We start from the raw sequence: 19,169 nt of genomic DNA on the forward strand, positions 1-19,169 counted from the left end.
TTATTTTAAAATGTTCCAAAACTTTCGTCTTAACAAGATCTGTCCTCAGGGAAAACTATTTTAATAGAGCCTAACCTGCTAGGGTTTTACCAGAGCCTAACTGACCTGAGGGAAAAGAAATACCCATTTCCAGCAGGCTCAAGCCTTCCACAGGGAAGAAGGGAGATATGTAACTCCAGCCCACTCTAGCCACCCTGTCCTAGCTAAAGAAGAAGACGACCAAGAAGGATTGTGAAGTTCAGGCAAGAGGCACAGGCTCATTAAGTCAGAGGCCTAATCTCATTCACTGCTGGTGGGAATGCAAAACAATACAGCCACTTTTACAAGACAGTTTGGCAGCTTCTTATATGTCTAAATACTCTTACATATGGCCCAACAATAGCACTCCATGGTATTTACCCAGAGGAGTTAAACATTTACATCCATATAAAAACCTACACAGCTCCTTACAGCTCCTTTATTCATAATTGCCAAAACTTGGAAGCAACCAAGATGTGCTTCATTAGGTAAATGGATAAATTCTGGTACATACAGAAAATGAAATACTATTCAGCACTAAATAGAAATAAGTTGTAAAGCCATGATAAGACAAAGAGAAACGTTAAGTGCATGTTATTAACTGAAAAAAGCCAATCTGAAAAGCCTAAATACTTGGTGATTCTAACACTATGACATTATGGAAAAGGCACAACTATGGAGACAGTGAAAAGATCAGTGGCTGTCAGGGGTTGGTGGAGAGGAGATGACTAACAGGCAAAGCACAGAGGCTGCTTAGGGCAGTGAAACTATTCTGTATGATACTTCAGTGGTGGATCCACATCATTACACATTTGTCCAGATCCACAGAATGTAAAACACCAACAGTGAACCTTAACGTAAACTATGGACAGTGGGTGATGGTGTCAATACAGGTTCATCAACTGTAACAAATGCACTACTCTGGAGGGGAGTGTTGACCCTTGTGAGCCAACAAGCCACAACTCTTTCTCAGCCACTCAGGAATATCTAGGAGCTACTATCCACCTATGTTCCAGTCCCCTGCTTTGAATAACAATCCCACCAGCCCCAACTCAACAGGTAGAAGAAAGTCAAGGCAGCCTGAATCCTTTTTCTTCCTGCTGTGAATGTGGCAGTGCCCTCTGGAGGTATACATGTTCATTTCTATGGGATCCGAGAGTCATAAGTTGTCCTCCCAATATATGTCAATGATAGTAAACAGATACAGACAGAAAGATCATAGAGAGCTACCTTTGGAATTTATAGTCCTCCAGCTAGACTATTAACTCTGTGAGGGAAAGGACATGCCCAGTGTGGTCCCTACTCAATGGCCAGCACTGTCCTGTACCCTGTACCCAATACCCAGTACATGCTCAGTAAGGACTTGTGGGTGAATGCTGAAAGTAATATGACCCAGATAATGTTACTTACTAATCACTTAAGCATATATTGTAATCCAAACTCACCAAGCTTCTAAAAACAAAACTATTCTCCAGTCCTTTTTTCCTGGAAGTGTTTTGCCCCTCCCTCTCTATCTTTAAATCCTTCTGCACAATTGAAATTTAGTGCTCACTGCAGGTGGTGACTGCAGCCATGAAATTAAAAGACGCTTACTCCTTGGAAGGAAAGTTATGACCAACCTAGACAGCATATTCAAAAGCAGAGACATTACTTTGCCAACAAAGGTCCGTCTAGTCAAGGCTATGGTTTTTCCAGTAGTCATGTATGGATGTGAGAGTTGGACTGTGAAGAAAGCTGAGCGCCAAAAAAATTGATGCTTTTGAACTGGTGTTGGAGAAGCCTCTTGAGAGTCCCTTGGACTGTAAGGAGATCCAACCAGTCCATTCTAAAGGAGATCAGCCCTGGGATTTCTTTGGAGGGAATGATGCTAAAGCTGAAACTCCAGTACTTTGGCCACCTCATGCGAAGAGTTGACTCATTGGAAAAGACTCTGATGCTGGGAGGGATTGTGGGCAGGAGGAGAAGGGGACGACAGAGGATGAGATGGCTGGATGGCATCACCGACTCGATGGACGTGAGTTTGAGTGAATTCCAGGAGTTGGTGATGGACAGGGAGGACTGGCGTGCTGCAATTCATGGGGTCGCAAAGAGTTGGACGCGACTGAACTGAACTGAACTGAATCCTTCAAGCTGTTTAGGGGACAGCTATCGCCAGAACAGTCTTTCCCTTTCCTTCCTTTATATCCTTCCGAACCACATCTTTTTTTAAAAACAAATGTTGCCCAGTAATATTGAACAGTTCATCTCAGACTTGCTTTCCATGGGATCATTACAGCTGTATCATATGAGGAAAAAACATTTAATAATGAAAGAGAACACTTTAAAAAAGAACGAAAGAAAAAAATCTGCCTTTCAGAAATCAGGAAATCGCATTTTCAGAGAAAAGAAAATAGACTGATATGAAAGAATAGATTGTGTTCTCCGGCTGCTTCAAGATTGTGAGTTCCACCCCCTGGATATTCTGCTCGTGCCTCAAAACCAGCTGATGTGCCCACACTGTGTTTTCTCCATTAGACCTTCTTCTCCTAGGTCCCCCGTCTCGAAACACCACCACCACGACCGAACTGCTGCAGCCTTCAGGACACCCTCACTGACATGCTTTTCCTTTGTCTGCATTTGTAACCCTTCAGTCACATGTCCTTTTATTCCTAGCATCTTAACGTCTCACATCAATCCACTGACATCCCTCCTTCCCCTGGCCATTTTCTCAGCTCCTGCAACTGATCTCATCCCTGGACAACTACTTGCAAAACCACTGAGTCTCTTATCATCCAGAGACTCTTGTGTCACTACTGAAAGTTTTACCTCCACAATGCAGAGCTGATCTGGTGAAAGGAAGATGAAGTCCAAGCTGCTCTGTCTGGCATATAAACTGCTCTTCCAGCCTGGCCCCTCCTTACTCTCATTTCTTTCCCATCTCTGCACACATATCTTCTGCTTCCTTCGAGCTCCTCACTGACTCCCAAAGGCACCAGGCTTTCCCTTCCTTCAGGACTCAACCTCAATGCCCCTTTCCTACAGGAAGCCTTCCTTGACTTTACCCTCCCTCTGTCAGGCTTGCCTGGGGCCTCTGCCCCTGTGGTCCCACAGCACCTGGCCTTTCCCTCTCACCATGCTGAGCTGAAATGGTCTGTTTATAGCCCTCTATAGCCATGGCAGGTGCTAAGCTCCAAGCTCCACAAAGACAAACACTGCATGCTGTTCACCGTCTCAACTCCAGGCCTGAGTCCAATGCCCACTTTGTTGAATTCAGGGAACATGTATTCAGATTTGATTCCCTGAATTTATCACAATGTTAAAACCCAGCAGGTATGCATAAATAGTAATGAATACATGGAACATTCTTTTGGTTAAAATCCAGTTCTGAGATTAACATGCCTTACCCTGTTACTTGTACCCATACTGGGTGCCAAAACCTTTGGATGGCACGTGCAGATGATGAGTTAGACATTTATTTCTGACGTCTGTAGAACAAAATATTATGAAGAAGAGGGTTGTGATACAAGCATCTGAAGCCTGAATTTCCAGAATTGGGGACAAGCATCTTCAAGTTGGCAGCATCTGCTTTGGAGTCAAAAGATCCTTATTACCACTGAGGCATTTCATCTTCCCAGGACTCAGCTTCTTCATGTGAAAAACACGTCTTCTCTAGCTTCAAAAGCCTGTAAGTGGGAGCTGCCTGCTATTTTTATGCATTGAGTTTGAAAGGTGTTCTGAATAAAAAGACTTCTGGAAAAAAAATTAAATAGTCTGCTAATGTGTCTTGCAATCGACACTTCAGTATAGTCATACATAAAGCTTAAAGATGGCAGGTAGGCTAAGGTAATTTAGCAATGTAAGTTGTTCTAGAAACACTCTGTGGATAAAATATACATAAACAATTATAGACAAAATTATAAAGTGCTCGGTATTTTAAAAGAATATACAGAGAATATAGCAATCACAGCAGAGTCAGGAAGTCTAGTGGTAACCAACCTATGATTTGCAGTATTTGTAAAAAAATTTTTTAAACTATCTAAAATAGCACCGGTTTTTCTTTCTTTTTTTTTTTTTTCCTTAAACTGCTAGATAAACACTATTGCAAGATGATTCCACAATACTGGGTCATTACATATATTCGGAAATTTTAAGTCGCCCACCTCTTGTTGCACTTTCACAAGATCCAATTCATCTTGGCCTCCCCATTGGCAATGGTATATAGTTAAGGGTACTGGAATCTGTATTATTACATGTAAAGCCCTGAGTGTCTTAATTTGGATGTCTTTTACAACCACTTTGATCAAATCTGTGATTTACATAAACTTATAGAACTCTAATAGTCCCTTAGGTGGCTTCCTTTTTCCAAGTTCCTGACATAAAGGGCCCAGTCATATTAGAGAGTCCTGATTTAGCCTTCTAAAATTGGATGTATATTTAGAAAAGACTCTCAGCTCTCTTCCTACCTTGACTGCTTGAAAAAAATGCACAGAAATACTTGTATTTTCTTAGGGTGCCCAAAAGAGTTTCTTAGTAGAGCCATCAGCTCTATGTACCGTCTTACAAACATGTTCTTTATGTAACTTTTATCTACATGTGATCTTGCAGTTTTAATTTTGGAGCTCTTCCAAAAGAATTTAAAGTTCTTTTATTTTAAGCTTAAAAGAAATAAAACATTTCAAAGTATTATAGTCTTATAGGTTATACATTTAAGACATTAGAAAGGTACAAAATATTCTATCCCTTATCAAACATAAAGGGAAGAAAATAATATTTTGGTTTTCACAAACTGAGCTTCATAACAAAAACAAACTTCCAAGCCCTGGTTTTAGGAGGAAGAGTATCCATTTGTTTTTTTCTCTCAAATACACATAATTCAAATATTACTCTTAAAGAAAGCCTGCCACATTTCTGGTGAGTTACTAAAACATAGGAAGCTATTAAGTATACTTTGGGCCAGTCACAAACCATTTTAATACCATGGGAAATTCTAGCCAGACCAGACTGCACCCCACTTTCAACGAAATGAACTGCAGCTTCTTTCTTTCTCTTCCTAATGTCTTTTTTTCTCCATATCACGGATATGCTCCATCCCAGCTGAAGCCCACCATTTTCTGTGAGGCCTGTTCCAGCAGCTTCAGCTTTCCTAGCCTCTCTCCTAAATTCTGAAGGTTCTGGATTTCTAGTAACACATAATCATGTTGGTCTCTATCTCAGTTTCTATCTACTTCTCCCCTGTCCCCATCCCCTAATCTAAGAATCAAGAGAACCACTCAAAGGGGTCAGGGTCTGTGTAGCTCTTCCTTATCATTAGGGTCCCAGTGCCTAGAAGTGCTAGACAGAGGTGCTTCCCTCGCTGCTTCATGCTGAGTGACCACTGATATTTATAGATTCCATGTGTCCACAATATCTTTTGTCCAGGTCATTTTCAAGGGCAAGGGCTATTTTATTGTCTTATGTCATTTATATCACTGTGGTCATGGCCATAATGGGTTAAAGATGAAGTTATATTTAGAAGTACTGCAAGACTGGGGTCTGCTCGGCCTAAGGTGAGGTCCCTAAGGCCTCACTTGAAAAAATTAAAGATTTATAATATTGACTTTTGTTAGAAGGATTATTGTAACCCCTTAATGACATCCAAAGTTTTCTAAAAAGAAATGGAGCAACATCTTCATTAAGAGTGCTAAAGTCAATATATATGGTAGAAAATAAAAATAAAATTATCCTTGACAATTCTTTCAGTGGGCTTCTCCCAAAATATAGCATAGATGGTTTTGTATGTGCCTCATCACGTCTCAGTAAGTATACCAGCATAATTTCTACCAGAGTTGGAAACAAAGCCATTCTTCCACTAAGCATCGCATAAAGTAGCTGCATTTTAGGGGCCAGGTACTAGAAAAGATGGCTTTCCTAGGTGGCTCTAGTAGTAAAATACCCACCTGCCAATGCAGGAGACTCAGAAGACACAGGTTTGATTCCTGGGTCAGGAAGATCCCCTGGAAAAGCAAATGGCAGCTCACTCCAGTATTCTTGCCTAGAAAATCCCATAGACCAAGGAGCCTGGCAGGCTATAGTCCACAGGGTTGCAAGAGTCAGACACAACTGAGCATGCCTGCACTAGAAAAGATACTTTCTGTTTCTCATTTCCTTCTTTTTCTTCCTACATGCATATAGTTGAATTAGATGGACATGAAATGCAACACAGCTGAACACAAATTATAAAGATAATAATTTATTCTACAAATAAAATCTGCAGGCAACATGGTAGTGACAAAAGTTAAAGTCTACAAATTGAAAAACTATTACAATATACCCTTGAATGTCAAGTCTCTATTAACACTCGGAAAACTTCCCCAAGGAACCTGTCAGCTTTGCGGCACTTTTCTATAGTGTATGTCTACCTTTATTCCTTTACACAGAAATTGCTTACACCGCCCCCCAAAAAAGTCAGTTTTTTCTCAAAAGTATTTCTCTAGAAATAAGAACAAAATCTAGTTTGTGGAAAAATGTTTTTTTTATATCTAGCTACAAGTTATTTAAAATAGTCTGTATGTTTTGAAATCATAGACAAATCCAGTTAAAGCAAAAATACCACAAAAATGTAGATGTTCTCTTTGTCTCCCCTTCCATACACACAAAATCAATTCTAGTCTTAAAAAGATTCTATGTAATTATCATATGACCCACAATCACACTCCTGGGCATTTATCCCAGGAAAATGAAAACTTGTGTTCACATAAAAATCTGTACATGCATGTTTACAGCAGTTTTATTCACAATGGTGAAAAACCAGAAACAAAACTGAAGTCTCAACTGGTACAATGGTTAAACTGTGGGGCAACCATACCATGGGATATTACCCAACCATAAAAAGAACAGAATATTGATACATCCAAGTTGAATCTCCAGAAAATTGTGCTGAGAGAGAAAAGTCAATCCCAAGAGGTTATATACTATGTGATTCCATTTATAGACCATCCTTGAAAAGAAAAAAAATTATAGGAAAGGAGAACAGCCTAGTGATGCTAAAGGAGGAGGAGCCGGAGAGAAGCATGTGTGATTATGAAAGGACAGAGTGAGGAGTCCTTCTGGGGATGGAAGCTTTGCATCTGGGCTGTAATGACGCCAGTGTCCAGGTTGTGATACTTTCCCTACTGAGGGGAAACTTACTAACGAAAGGTACAGAGGACTGCTCCCTTATTTAGTAAAGCTGCATGTGAAATCTGTAATTATCTCAAAATATAAAGTTTAATTAAAAATAAATAATATTCTAGCCTAAAAAATTTACTTTGCTGTACAGAGATCTGTGCTTAAGAATTTATCACAGCATTTTGTGAAAACTGTAGAAGTGGATGAAGTACAAACTGTGTCATGTACAAAACAGTCACTCACCACTACTTTTTCGGGTGTCAGCACATCTGTGCATCTCTCCAGTCCCCTCAGTAAGGGCTACCTCTGGTCAGACATACCCCTTGACAGTGTTCACACCACCGAAGCCAGAGGCCTGCCTGCCACAGAGGAATCCTTCCGTTTTCCTTCAGCCACCACAAAGGCCACAACAAGGAATTTCCCGATGACAAGGCAACCCCTCATTATTCAGTCTGCCCAAATATAAGAACTCTGTGGAAGACTGGATGTCAACCTTTATAGAAACCAAATACTCAAACACGTAACAAATGCTCTGCCAGTTGAGATGATTTTTCCCTCATACCTGAGTTGAGCTAATAGATGTTTTTAAAAGAAAATGTTTCATTCCAGAGGGACTACTATAGAGAATTAAAATTATATATATGGATACCTTTTAAGTCTTTCTTCTTCCATAAATATAATAGGGTCACATTAGAAAGTGATTTTAAACCTATTCTAATGATATCAGATTGCCAGAAGAATTGCTATAATGGAGAAAATGATTTTTCTCGGGGGGAACCCTCTTTTTCAGGTTTAAACATTCATTCAGTTCAATAAAGTCATTTTAGAAAAAAAGGCAACATATAAAATTGATTTCATTTTTTCTATACTTTGATTAAAACAGCATTCAGTAACACTATAATGCTAAGCATTTCAAATAAAACTGGTGATCAAGAAGGGCATAACCTCCTTCTGCATGACAACTGTGGATTTTAATTGGAAAAATCCTGTAATCTATAAATGAGAATATCCAAAACATATTTAAACCACTTGAGCACCTGATTTTTCCATGTCCTTTGCATCTAGATTGAACAGACCACAGGAAATTTCAAAGACTGATTGCTGAATCTAAAAGAAAACACAAGTCTATGTAGTTGTCATGACCACTGTCACCATCAGCCCCTAATATCTTCTTCTACTTCACCAATCTTACTTGATTTTGCCCAGCTGCTTTATGCTTGGGAGAAAGACAAATCACTAATCAATCATGTACACTAATTAAAAATGCTACCTTTTGGAGGCATTGTAATACCTTAGTAATAGGGGTGAGGATTTCCTCTAACTGCTTACTTTTAAACATTTTTGATAACACATGAGCCAGGATACAGTGAACATTTGCAAACGCTTAATGCTAGAGTCTACATAAAATATCAAATTGCCCCCCCCCCCAAAAGTGGCGGTACAATTCTGCAACTGGTTGAGGTCACATGGAAAATAGAATTATATGCTAATTTGTTCCTATATTAAGTTATCATAGAAGGTCAGACCAAACAGAGTAAAATGAATTCTGGAAAAAAATTAACTAAGTAGATTGGTATGTACCGTATCAAAGTAAACTGTTTATCTTAATAGATACAAATGCAAGAAAGGTTTTTCAAATGGGGGTATTTTCTCCTTTTTGAAAAAAATAAATGTTTTAACCAACCCCAGGCAATGACTTGCATGATTTAAAAACACTTTACCTAAATAATTTTTCCCTAAAGGAGAACAGGGCAGGATATTTTTTTTTCAAGGGGAGAGAAGAAATGGAAAAGGGCAGAGTATCCAAAAGAGAATAATTTCCCCAGAAAAAGCTTTATCTATGTACTTATTAAATTTTACTCACATAAATAGTTCTGCACATGTATTATAAAATGAATAGCCAGGTTTAAACTACATGATGGGGTCAGGGGGTGCTTACCATATACATTTATTATTTTATTCCAAAATAAACTAAACAACAATATAGATGTTTTCCTTAACACAGATTTGCCTCAAGAAAATATGCTTTATTTTTTTTAATTACTGAGAACGATCTATATTTATTTTTTTCTGGAGGGTATAGTCTGTAGATAAGCCTTATCCATAAGTAAGTTCTCATATCTAAGATCTAAGATATGAGATCAACTTAGAAAACTATAAACCAAATTAATGGTTGAAGAATTTGGGCTATCAGTTTCACATATGATGATGGTGCAGGCTTTATATTTCTATTTTCAAAGGTGCTTTATAGAAAAAGGGAAAGAATTTGGAGGAGAGGATAATGGAGAACTAAAATCTTACAGCATTTGAAACCAAGGGACAAGTATTTTATAAAGTATCCAGTTTACTGCAGGACACAACTAGGATGAGTAACAGAAATCATCTGTCTCACACCCTCAGGCAAATTCCTGGGGAAAAAAACCAAAATGGTAATTTTTATTCTAGAGTCTATCCTATTTTCCATTAAAAGATCTGTTTGTATTTTTCATTTTATTGAAACATTTCCAAAGCAGTGCTGCAAAAGAACTAACAGTCACAAAGAGTCACCTGAATTTTCTAAATCAAAACTCATTTTTAATTTCTAAAGGGACTTTACCTACTGCTTTCAATAAAATTTCATTACTATTAGTTATCATAAAATATGTTAGGTTTCCATGGAATACCAGTTTAGGCATAAGATCTTCAGGCTCCTCGATGAACTATAAAACAAAGCTATATACTACTTTACTATCATTGTTTGAAGGACCTTATATTTTAGGGTCTTGATCCATTAAAAAGTTGAGAATTACGTTTGGAAAGGAGGGGAAAGTCTAACAAAAATGGAAACATGCACTGCTGCCTAAAATATCAGGACTTAAGTAAATTAATCTTCATTCCCAGTGAAAGCAATCTGATGTCCAGGGACTGGGAATTATTCTACCATAAAATACAGCACATTAAATACTACAATAGACCCATTTGAAATGTCTTAACATAATTATTATGTCATCTACAAATGACTGGATATAAACTTATATGTTAATATTCAATACCACAGGTTCTAATGCAAAAGATGCTGAAATGGTAAATATATTAAGTTGGTTAAAGGTAACAGCAAGTAAATCAGTATCTATTCTATGACTAAAAGTAAGACTCCAAATAAGATTTGAAAAAGAATCGATAAAAGCAAGGGCAGAATATTTGGACCCTGGTTATCACAAATAACACTATCATTCTGATGGTTTGCATATAAAACTCCTTATCTCCACTTGCTAGCTGAAAAGAATGAAAAGCTTACTACAACCAGCTAAAAAGAAAGTCTTTACTATGCTCCTTGAAAAAGCTCATTTTCACATTACTCAGGCTTCATTATGCTAAATCAATATTCGTTTAGTCACTGGGGTTATTGACATATTTTAAAATAAAAGTATACCCTTCAGCTACTGCACTCATTACAGGTAATTTGTCTTGTCAGAGAGCAGGGAATATTATCCTAGTCTTTCAGGGGCTGACAGCCCATGGAAATACCTCCCCATGGTTACAACTGTAAATAATTTTAAGGTAAAATATTGAAAAATCAATGACTGTTTCCTGCAATCTGTCACAAACAAATCAATCATAATCTGTACTGCCAGAGACTATGATTTGAAGGAGATGGGAGCAGATGTAATTCTTGGCTGGAATCTCTCATTTCAAAATCACTTCACATAATGGTGTCATCATTTAAACACTTAACAGTCAGTGCAACTGCCACTGTAACATCTAGTTGGACAAAACCACAAGGAGGAGGAGGAGAAAATGCCATCACTATTATGTTAACAAACATTTAATTTAAATGGTTGCTGCATTAGGAAATTTCAGCTGAAAACAGTTTTACCTGCCCCCTTTCACAGTTTTAAATTAATCAAGGCTGATTTTCTGTGTACTAATGTTTAATAAATTAGTCCATGACTAAAGCATGTATTTCTTTTATTTTAAAAGTCCATTAGAGAGAACAAAATTTGGAATTAATAAATAAAACATCTGGATTTTAGAATAATCCATAATTCTATCTATATCTCAAAGACAAAAAAATAGTGTCATAGATGTCAAGATTATACATTTAAAGTAGGTTTAATGGTCTCAGTTGCCTAGATATTAAATTTTATATTTTCCTTCTATTAATAAATATTACATTTCAACTTTGTAATACTGAAGCACAATTTAGAATGACGAGCAAGACTTAGTCAGTTCAAAAATACCCTTGTATTCCATACACAAGCTATACCATAGATTGATATTTTAAAAGCTGGAGTGATAACCCAAGTAATACGAAGTGTAAAAGTTGGTCAAGGTCATAATATTGAATTGTTCTGCAAATGTAAACTGCCTTCCAAGTAACCACTTTTGGATAATTTTTTTCCAGGCCACATGTTAACAGCTCTTCAGCTGCTTCCAACCTCTACCTAGGACAGAATAAAAGAATCTGAGATTGGTATGCTGCTTCTTCCTATTGTATTAACCAAAAATGTCACTTGATTTAAAGATTACAGAGTCGTCTTCTTGAAGTTTTTTGTTTTTAACTCTATACTAGCTCTTTAATAGAAGAAACTGGTTTTAGCTACTACTACTGTTGCTTACCCATTTCCCAATTATATAATTAGACATCATAAAGTCCTTCATTATTCCATTAACATCCTTTATAGCTATAGTTTGGGGAGTAGATATTTTTGATGACTAGAAAAGTATATCATTTTTCTTAAAAAGGAAAAAAAATTACATAAACACCATAACACAATTTAAGCCTTTATAAACATTCTTCAAAACAGAATGACTGAATGACAGACTGATATTTTATAAAAGGATTTGACTCTGTTTTTAATTTAACTTGCATAGTCAAGGCAGCAGCATAGCCTGAAAAGATGGAAGCTTTTCTTTCTGATACAAATTTTCTCATTTTTTATTCTTGTTCAAGAATCTTAGATTCACTCTTGGACACCAACATTAGGTTTCTGAAACTGAAAAAGCATGCGCAGAAATGCTCAAAGATCTCATCCAGAATAAAACAGAGTCCTCCATTCCATGTGAATCCCTGCAACAGCTGCAAAGAGAGCAGCAAGCCAACCTAGTGAGAGGAAAGGGAAAGTATTACCCACAGCCCAGGATTACACAAAAAATGGAAAGGGACCTAAAGCTGACAACTAGGGAAGGAACCCGAGTGGCGCAGCTCCCGGCCTCCCGTGCGCTACAGCAGCCCCGGCTGGGCCTGGAGAGCTCCTTGGCAGAGCTCTGGAACCAGTTGTCAACCAGCGAGTCTCCCACTCTGGGCTGGGTGGTGGCTGACAGTAAACTGCCCTGCAGACAGCGTGTTCCCCTAGAGAAGGTAACAAAGCCAGAGAGGTAAATGAGGACAGCTAAGCAACTGCTCAGTGTGTGCACATCAACCACACACTAAAATGACACCTACTGGGATGGGGTAGGCCACCATCGCAGATCTAATTCTCAGAAAGAAGCTATTTTAAGGGTGCTGAGTAGGCCTAGCTGAGATTTCTCAGCCCTCCCAACACAGCAGCTCAAAAACTCAGCAAAGAAAAATCAGATTGTTTCCATACCCCAAATTTAAAGAAATTGCTGCCTCCTAGATAAAGTTCTTATATGTAATAAAGGCGCAGGATTACAGAGAAAAGTATTCTCTTAAAAGAGATAATATTACCTCCCTATCTTCAGAATCTCCTCCTTCCAAAAGCCAGTACAGTGGCTCCATTATGGACTGTAGATTCTTAAAGAGAAAAACAGCAAGAGTTAGCTTCATCTTTCCTACCACTTCCTTCCTTCATTGAATTACAATTTAATTACCTATACTTGAATTGATTTTATTCCTGAAGGATATATTTCTCAAAAAGCATACCCTAACCATTTCCACCAGAGAATATTTAGTATAACCTTCTCCGTTAATCAACTATAATCTATTATTGTTGGAAAGGACATGCTTTCTTCATCTTTTCAAGAGTAGGGAACTCCCTTCCACACACCTATTTTATATAAAATGAGAATTAGTTTTAATATATTTGAATACCATTAATATATAAATAATAACTATAAATCTTAATAAATTTTGTCGAATAACAGATATAAAATCCAACCAATTTGCCTGTATGTTTAGATTTTCCTATATTCATTCTTAGGAAGGAAAAAAAAAATCTAATCCTCCGTCTTTTAAATTCAACAAGTTTATAAGTGGTTAAAAAAAGAAAAAACAAAACCAAAAACTAAGCTTAAAGACAAACAAAGAGGAATCAGATTGTTCACGGTATAACATTTTCTTTGTATCTGTGTGTTTCCTAAGTCACTATAATACTTCAGCTCTTGGTCATACATGAAGACCTATAAGGCTCAATCAGTTATAGAAGAACACAAAGGTGCTATTTGAAAACAATTAGATATGACTTCATTTAATATTGAGAATCACTTTAATGCCTTTGAAAGTATTCACAAAGAAGCACTGATTCTATAGCAGACTGTACTCGAGTTGCCTTCTGTAGAATTAGCTTTCTTTCTTTTTTGGTCCTCCAACCATCTTTTTTACTTCAGAAAATATTCTCTATCACTGAATCCTGTACTTTGCTCTCCCCACTAGACAACACAAATATTCTGCACAATTTTTTTTTCTTATAGCTTTTCTCATCTGCTTGTGTTCAGCAGCCCTTATTCTGATGAGAAGGGACAAGTTTTGAGCACACCTGTATGTTCTTTGTCACTGAGAGTTTAGTACCTATGACTAGAGCTGATACTCCCATTATATTTATTCTAAAAAAGAATTGGGATAATGAAAATAATAAAAAGCTGTAATTTGATATAAATATTTCTTTCAAATAATAATTCTCTCTTTATAACACATCATAACCTTAGTCTTGATTTTTATGAAAAGCACTGAGGTCATAAATTTCACTATCCAAAGATACCATTAAAAAATAAATCATTCAGTTTATTTCCATGAAGCAAAATGTTCCTACTTATTAATACATTGGTAAAATTGTAATAAAGGCCTCAAGTGACATTCTTTGCATTCTGTACTGAGACTGTCCCTATTACCAATATAAATACTTTGGTAAAACAAACACTGGTGCTATTTTGGGTTTACTCCCAAATATACAAGCACAACTGTGCAGACACTCACTTACAGATGAGCGTGGGGATGCTCAAGGACAGATTTCAGTCAACACTTGGAGGAACCCCATAGTTCAGAAGTGAACTTAGCTGAAAACATCCAAACGTATATGGAAGCATCATACTCATAACCTGCACAGAAAATAAAAATGATTCTGTTTAAGGAAATATAGAAGTCTGGTTAAATACTTCTGAGATATTAGATATGAATAGCTAATCTAATTTTCCCCAAGGTATCACTTTATATTACCGAAAATAAACAAGTAAAGACTGTATCAAGGTATGGAATATCATTAACCTGAGAAAAGGTTGGAAAAATGGATTACATAAAAGATAACTGTAGGACAAAATTATATTCTCTTCTCCTGAACGAATGTTAAGTGCATCCTCACTAATAAAGATTTAAACTTTAACTACATTTGTATATACTGGTTTTCAATTTTGAAGCATCTAAGTTAATTTACCACGTTAAATTGGTACTTAGGTATACTCCAGCTATAAAAATACTACAAATTTATGAAGAAGTTAAGTCATGAATACCACACTCCAGAGTAGTGCTATGAAAGCAAACCAGAGTCATTATTGAACAAAAATAATAATTCTGAGGTTTTACATCTTTTCAGAGTTGTACCAGCTGCTATTCTATTAAGGACAATTATTCTCTATAAAAACAGCTAACATTTATACCCAAAAGATGTTAAAACTACAGGAGTCCACACAATGTAGACACTGAAGGGAAATATGTAAAGACATTGAGGTACTACCACACAAAACAAGCTCTGCTATCTCAGAGTTAAAACGTTATTCCAAAATATAATACTGTTTTCATAATCTATTTTAAAAAACATGTTTAATTCACTCAGGATCACATGATCTAATTTACTTGCATATTATCAACTGAAAAACACTGACAATTTCCCCAAGATTTCTATACTGTAAAAATATATAACTATATATTAATACATTAATAATTACTTGGTATTATTTACTAAAGCAGATGACAGGTAATTAGCTCATATTCTGATTTAATTTCTTTTAACGTATCATACTTGAAAATAATAGATGGATAATAACACTGGGATGCTGATACTGGCTGCCAGAAAAAAAAATTTTGATGGGGGATCTGGGAGATAACTAAAGCAATTATCTCAAAAGTAATGCTCTTGTTTTTGTTTCAGCAAACAAGTCTAAATAAATCATTCTTTGATTTTAGTTTCCCATATAATGACAGGCAGCTAATTATCCCTGGAGTCACAAATAAGCTGTGACTCTATACCTGGCCTCTCCGATCATAACGCCTATGGCCTCCTCCACTTTCATTTCCTTTTTCTACAATGAGTTTTAATATTAAAGAAAAACACTCACACATCTTACATACACATTGATGGACAGCCGGCTTCCAGGAAATCATGAGCTACAAAAAGAGGGGGGAAATCTTAATGCAATACTTATGTTGAAGGGTATTAGGTGCTGGGTAAGCCAAGGGGTAATATAATCAACAGCATCCGTCTTGCTATTGTTTTGGCATTCAGAGATTTGAAGTAAAGGACAGTAATATTATTTTAGTGGTCATCCAGGTTATGATTCAGAGCCTTAAACTAGTAAGAGTCTAAATGCACTATCTTCACTTGCTCATCAATTCGAATTTACAGAAACACATTTTGGAAGAAATAAAACAGTTTTCTTCTGTGTCTGGAAGTAAAACAAGGCATTCCATAAACAATGTAGCTAAGTACTTGAGAAGAAAAAAGAAAATGTTTTAGATCATGAAAACATCCTAAGAGACTTAAAAAAAAAAAAAAACAAAGAAGGGACATAAATTTCTTATATATTTACTTTTTCATTACATTCCTGTTTCTGCACATTAAGCATGTCTTCCTCTACATATTTTTTTCTGAATACTAATAAACGTTTGCTTAATAACATACTAGGCTATTCATGCTTTCCTTTCTAAATCAGAAACCATTATTCCACAAAGATGGAGCACAAAGAAAGCCGACAGAAGCATTGCCAAAAAAGCCACAAGTAGTATCAATACATGCCAGAACACTTAACATTGAACTATCATTTCTCTCAAACTTCTGCTGCCAAAGTGCTCACAAAATCTGGAACTCAAAGACAGATTTCTAGTGCAATTAAATTCTCCAGAAGCAAAACTGTACAAAAATATGCTGCCCTTCTTATGTCACCATTTTATAGACAACATTTTCTCAGGATCTTAATTAAGATAACGATGCACACCTGTGTCAACATTCTCTGGCAAGACAGCCTTATCAATCATAATCCTTTAAGTACACTCCAAAACAGCAAAGCGATATGACAGAAACAATCTGTTGCCTTTCCTAGCCTGTGTTGTGTCTCTCCCACAAGAATGATGAGATCTTTTAAAATACAGATCTACTTTTATAAGTCTTTAAAGTTTTTACTGTAAACAGTTATTACACTAAATAAACAAGAATAACCTCTTTTGCACTCGATTTAAACAATGACAACTGTGCAGCCCAAACTCTAGGAGCAAGCTCCACACCATGTTTTAGCAATACGATTGTGTCTGTTATTTTAAAGCTCTAAATTTTAAGAGTAATGCGTAACAGGATCCGTGCAGACATGACAAACCAATAAACCCTTAGGAAGTTTTAAAATTAGAATGTTTTAAAGTCTTTCATTAAGATCAAGGCATGCCTAGCCCTAACCTAAGTGCAAATGTTCAGAAAGATACAAATGCACCAGTAAGCGGAAAAGAAAAAGAATCGTCTTGGTAACCTGGAACCAGAGGGAGTTAGTTCCTGCCTGCCGGGGGGAGAAAGCTTCAGTGACAGGAGATGAGTTAAACTACTGCTAAAAGTAAGCAGGCTCCCAAACTGGAAAGCTGATGAATAAAGTGGAAAAAGGAGGGAGGGGAGAGAAAGGAATGCATCCAAGGCTAAAAGTTAAAACCTCGGGTTTACCAGCAAAAACGGAAGGCTTTCACATGAAAACGGAGAAAACCCGCCAGATGCTATCTGAATCCCGCCTGCCTGCTAATGATCAGCTCTTCCCTCTAGCATATTAACACGAGTCTATCGCAGACGCGGGCGGCGGCGGCCGGCGGAGCAGCAGAGCCATCAATGTGCAAATAAAGCAGAAAATAGAGACATCCTTAAGAAATGAGTCTCAAATTTGACGCAGAGCGGAGGTGACAACCACAGCAACAGAACCATAAATTCTAAATGCTTCAATATCTTTCAGGATTCTCTCCAAGCCCTTGACACCAAAAAGAAGACAGTATTAGAAAACCGGGGGGTGCGGGGGCGGGAAGTATGGTGTGTGTGTGTGCTTTGGCGGGGGGTGGGGTGGGGGGAGTGGGGGCTGCCCAGAGTGGCAGGATGATGTAATGAGGATGTCTGTGTTGACAGATTCAGATTCTCGGTGGCACAAACCTCCAGGGCTCCATTTCCGAGATCAGAATCCTGGACCAGAGCCGAGGGGGTGAAGTCGCCGCGCGTGGATGGAGGGGACCACGCCCACGCCCGCCCGCTGGGGGGACCGTCACACCACGAGAATCCCGCCCAACGTTCACGCGGCCCATGCCTACCGAGAGCCCGGAGGGGCGCAGGGCACCACCACGTCCATCCCGTCCACGGGCGGACGTGGACGCGGCTCGAGAGGCAGGAAGCCCGGCCGAGACGCAGAGGGTACGCGGTGGCAGGATGGACGCGGGGCTCACCTCTCCTCCGCAGCGCGGGAGCTTGAGCCGCGGACGCTCCCTCGTGGCTGGCGCGAGCCCCCGGCGGGCGGCGCGCGCGGGCCGCTACCGACCGTTAGCGCGAGGGGCTGCGGCGGCGGCGGCGGCAGCGGGCGGAGCCGGGGGCGGGCGTTGGGGAGCTGAAGGGCCGCAAGAGCGGGAGCGACGCAAGCAGGCGGGGACGCTCCTGGGCACTCCCCGCGATCACCCCGGCCTAGCCCGAGCCCCGGAGGACACTGCCCCCTTGGCTGCTGAGAGGCCGCCAGCGATCGCCTCCGCGCGCGCGGGGCTGCTCGGCCTCGCCTCAGTCGCGGCCGGTTCGCTGCCACCTCAGCTGGGCTATGCCCGCCACCGCCGCCGCCGGCTTCCCGTCTCCATGACAATAGGGCGCCGACGCCCCGCCCCGCCCCGCCCCCTCGGCGCCTAGACTCGGAGGGAAGCGGGCTCACGTCGCCGAGGGGCGGAGCCTATAGAGGCCAGCGTCCAATTAGAGGCGAAGGCAGGGAGGGATGGGGCCGGGCGATTTCAGAAGTTGTAGGAGAATATCCGCCTGAGGGGCGGGGCCTGGGAGAACTGACGGGGAGGAGTCTGCGCGCGTGCGTGAAGTCGCGCTGCAGAGTGCGGGTCTGGAGACTAGGCTTGTGTGCCAGACCCGGTTGGAACTTAGGAAATAAAAGTATCTCAACTGTCAGAGTCATTGAGGGAAACTTTGTGTCTAGGTATACTTCGGCTTCCGTGTGACTGCATTATAAAAGCCACAAAGTCCCTGATCTACTGGAGTGCCCAAAACTGTGCCAGCCCCTGTCCTGGTTCACCAGCGCCCCTGTCTGTCCCAGAGTTCGAGTGCTTCTGTGGCTTGCGGTGGCGCTGGGTGTAGAGACAGGCAAAAGGTCTATTTTGTATTCTGTGTGGCCTTCGTGGGCAAGGGCTCGGCCTGTGACTCAGTTGTGTTTGCCTTGCCAGCGCCTCGCTGAACAAACAGTGGTTGGGTTGGTTACTCCCCCGCGGACTGTTAGCGGTGAAGCGTGGGCGGGTGCGAGCGAGTGAGCGTGCGAACTGGAAGAGGACCCGCACTCTCCACCACCGTCACCACCGGCCTGGAGGGGCGAGCTGCCGGTGATGCAAAGCCCCAAGAAAGGGGCAGCGAGCCATTGTGGGAGAGGGCGTAATGGAGTCC

At 39.5% G+C, this 19,169-nt stretch overlaps 1 protein-coding gene and 1 long non-coding RNA gene across 23 annotated transcripts in view; one reads left to right on the forward strand and one right to left on the reverse strand.

The window, feature by feature from the left end:
• The window catches only part of LOC138418454 (uncharacterized), a 61,327-nt gene extending 42,935 nt beyond the window's left edge, over positions 1-18,392 (reverse strand). For 4 of the 22 annotated variants that reach the window (XR_011248567.1, XR_011248577.1, XR_011248585.1 and 1 more), the window contains exons 1-3: positions 17,975-18,392; positions 14,283-14,400; positions 12,815-12,880 (exon numbers count right to left, since the gene is read on the reverse strand). This is a non-coding gene — a long non-coding RNA (uncharacterized lncRNA). Of the gene's footprint in view, positions 1-3,401; positions 3,748-5,933; positions 5,991-12,814; positions 12,881-14,278; positions 14,401-15,633; positions 15,683-17,842 lie in introns of all 22 variants that reach the window. The other 18 variants (XR_011248573.1, XR_011248580.1, XR_011248574.1 and 15 more) reach the window with 11 other exon arrangements.
• Positions 17,335-18,689, forward strand: LOC138418453 (uncharacterized). The gene is made up of 2 exons (XM_069549855.1): positions 17,335-17,570; positions 17,664-18,689. The coding sequence occupies exons 1-2, from the start codon at positions 17,568-17,570 to the stop codon at positions 18,417-18,419; spliced, it is 759 nt and encodes a 252-aa protein (XP_069405956.1). The 5' UTR covers positions 17,335-17,567; the 3' UTR covers positions 18,420-18,689.
• The last annotated feature ends 480 nt before the right edge of the window (positions 18,690-19,169 follow it).

This window comes from Ovis canadensis, chromosome 14 (genome assembly GCF_042477335.2).
Source record: "Ovis canadensis isolate MfBH-ARS-UI-01 breed Bighorn chromosome 14, ARS-UI_OviCan_v2, whole genome shotgun sequence".
NCBI classification, from domain to species: Eukaryota; Metazoa; Chordata; class Mammalia; order Artiodactyla; family Bovidae; genus Ovis; species Ovis canadensis.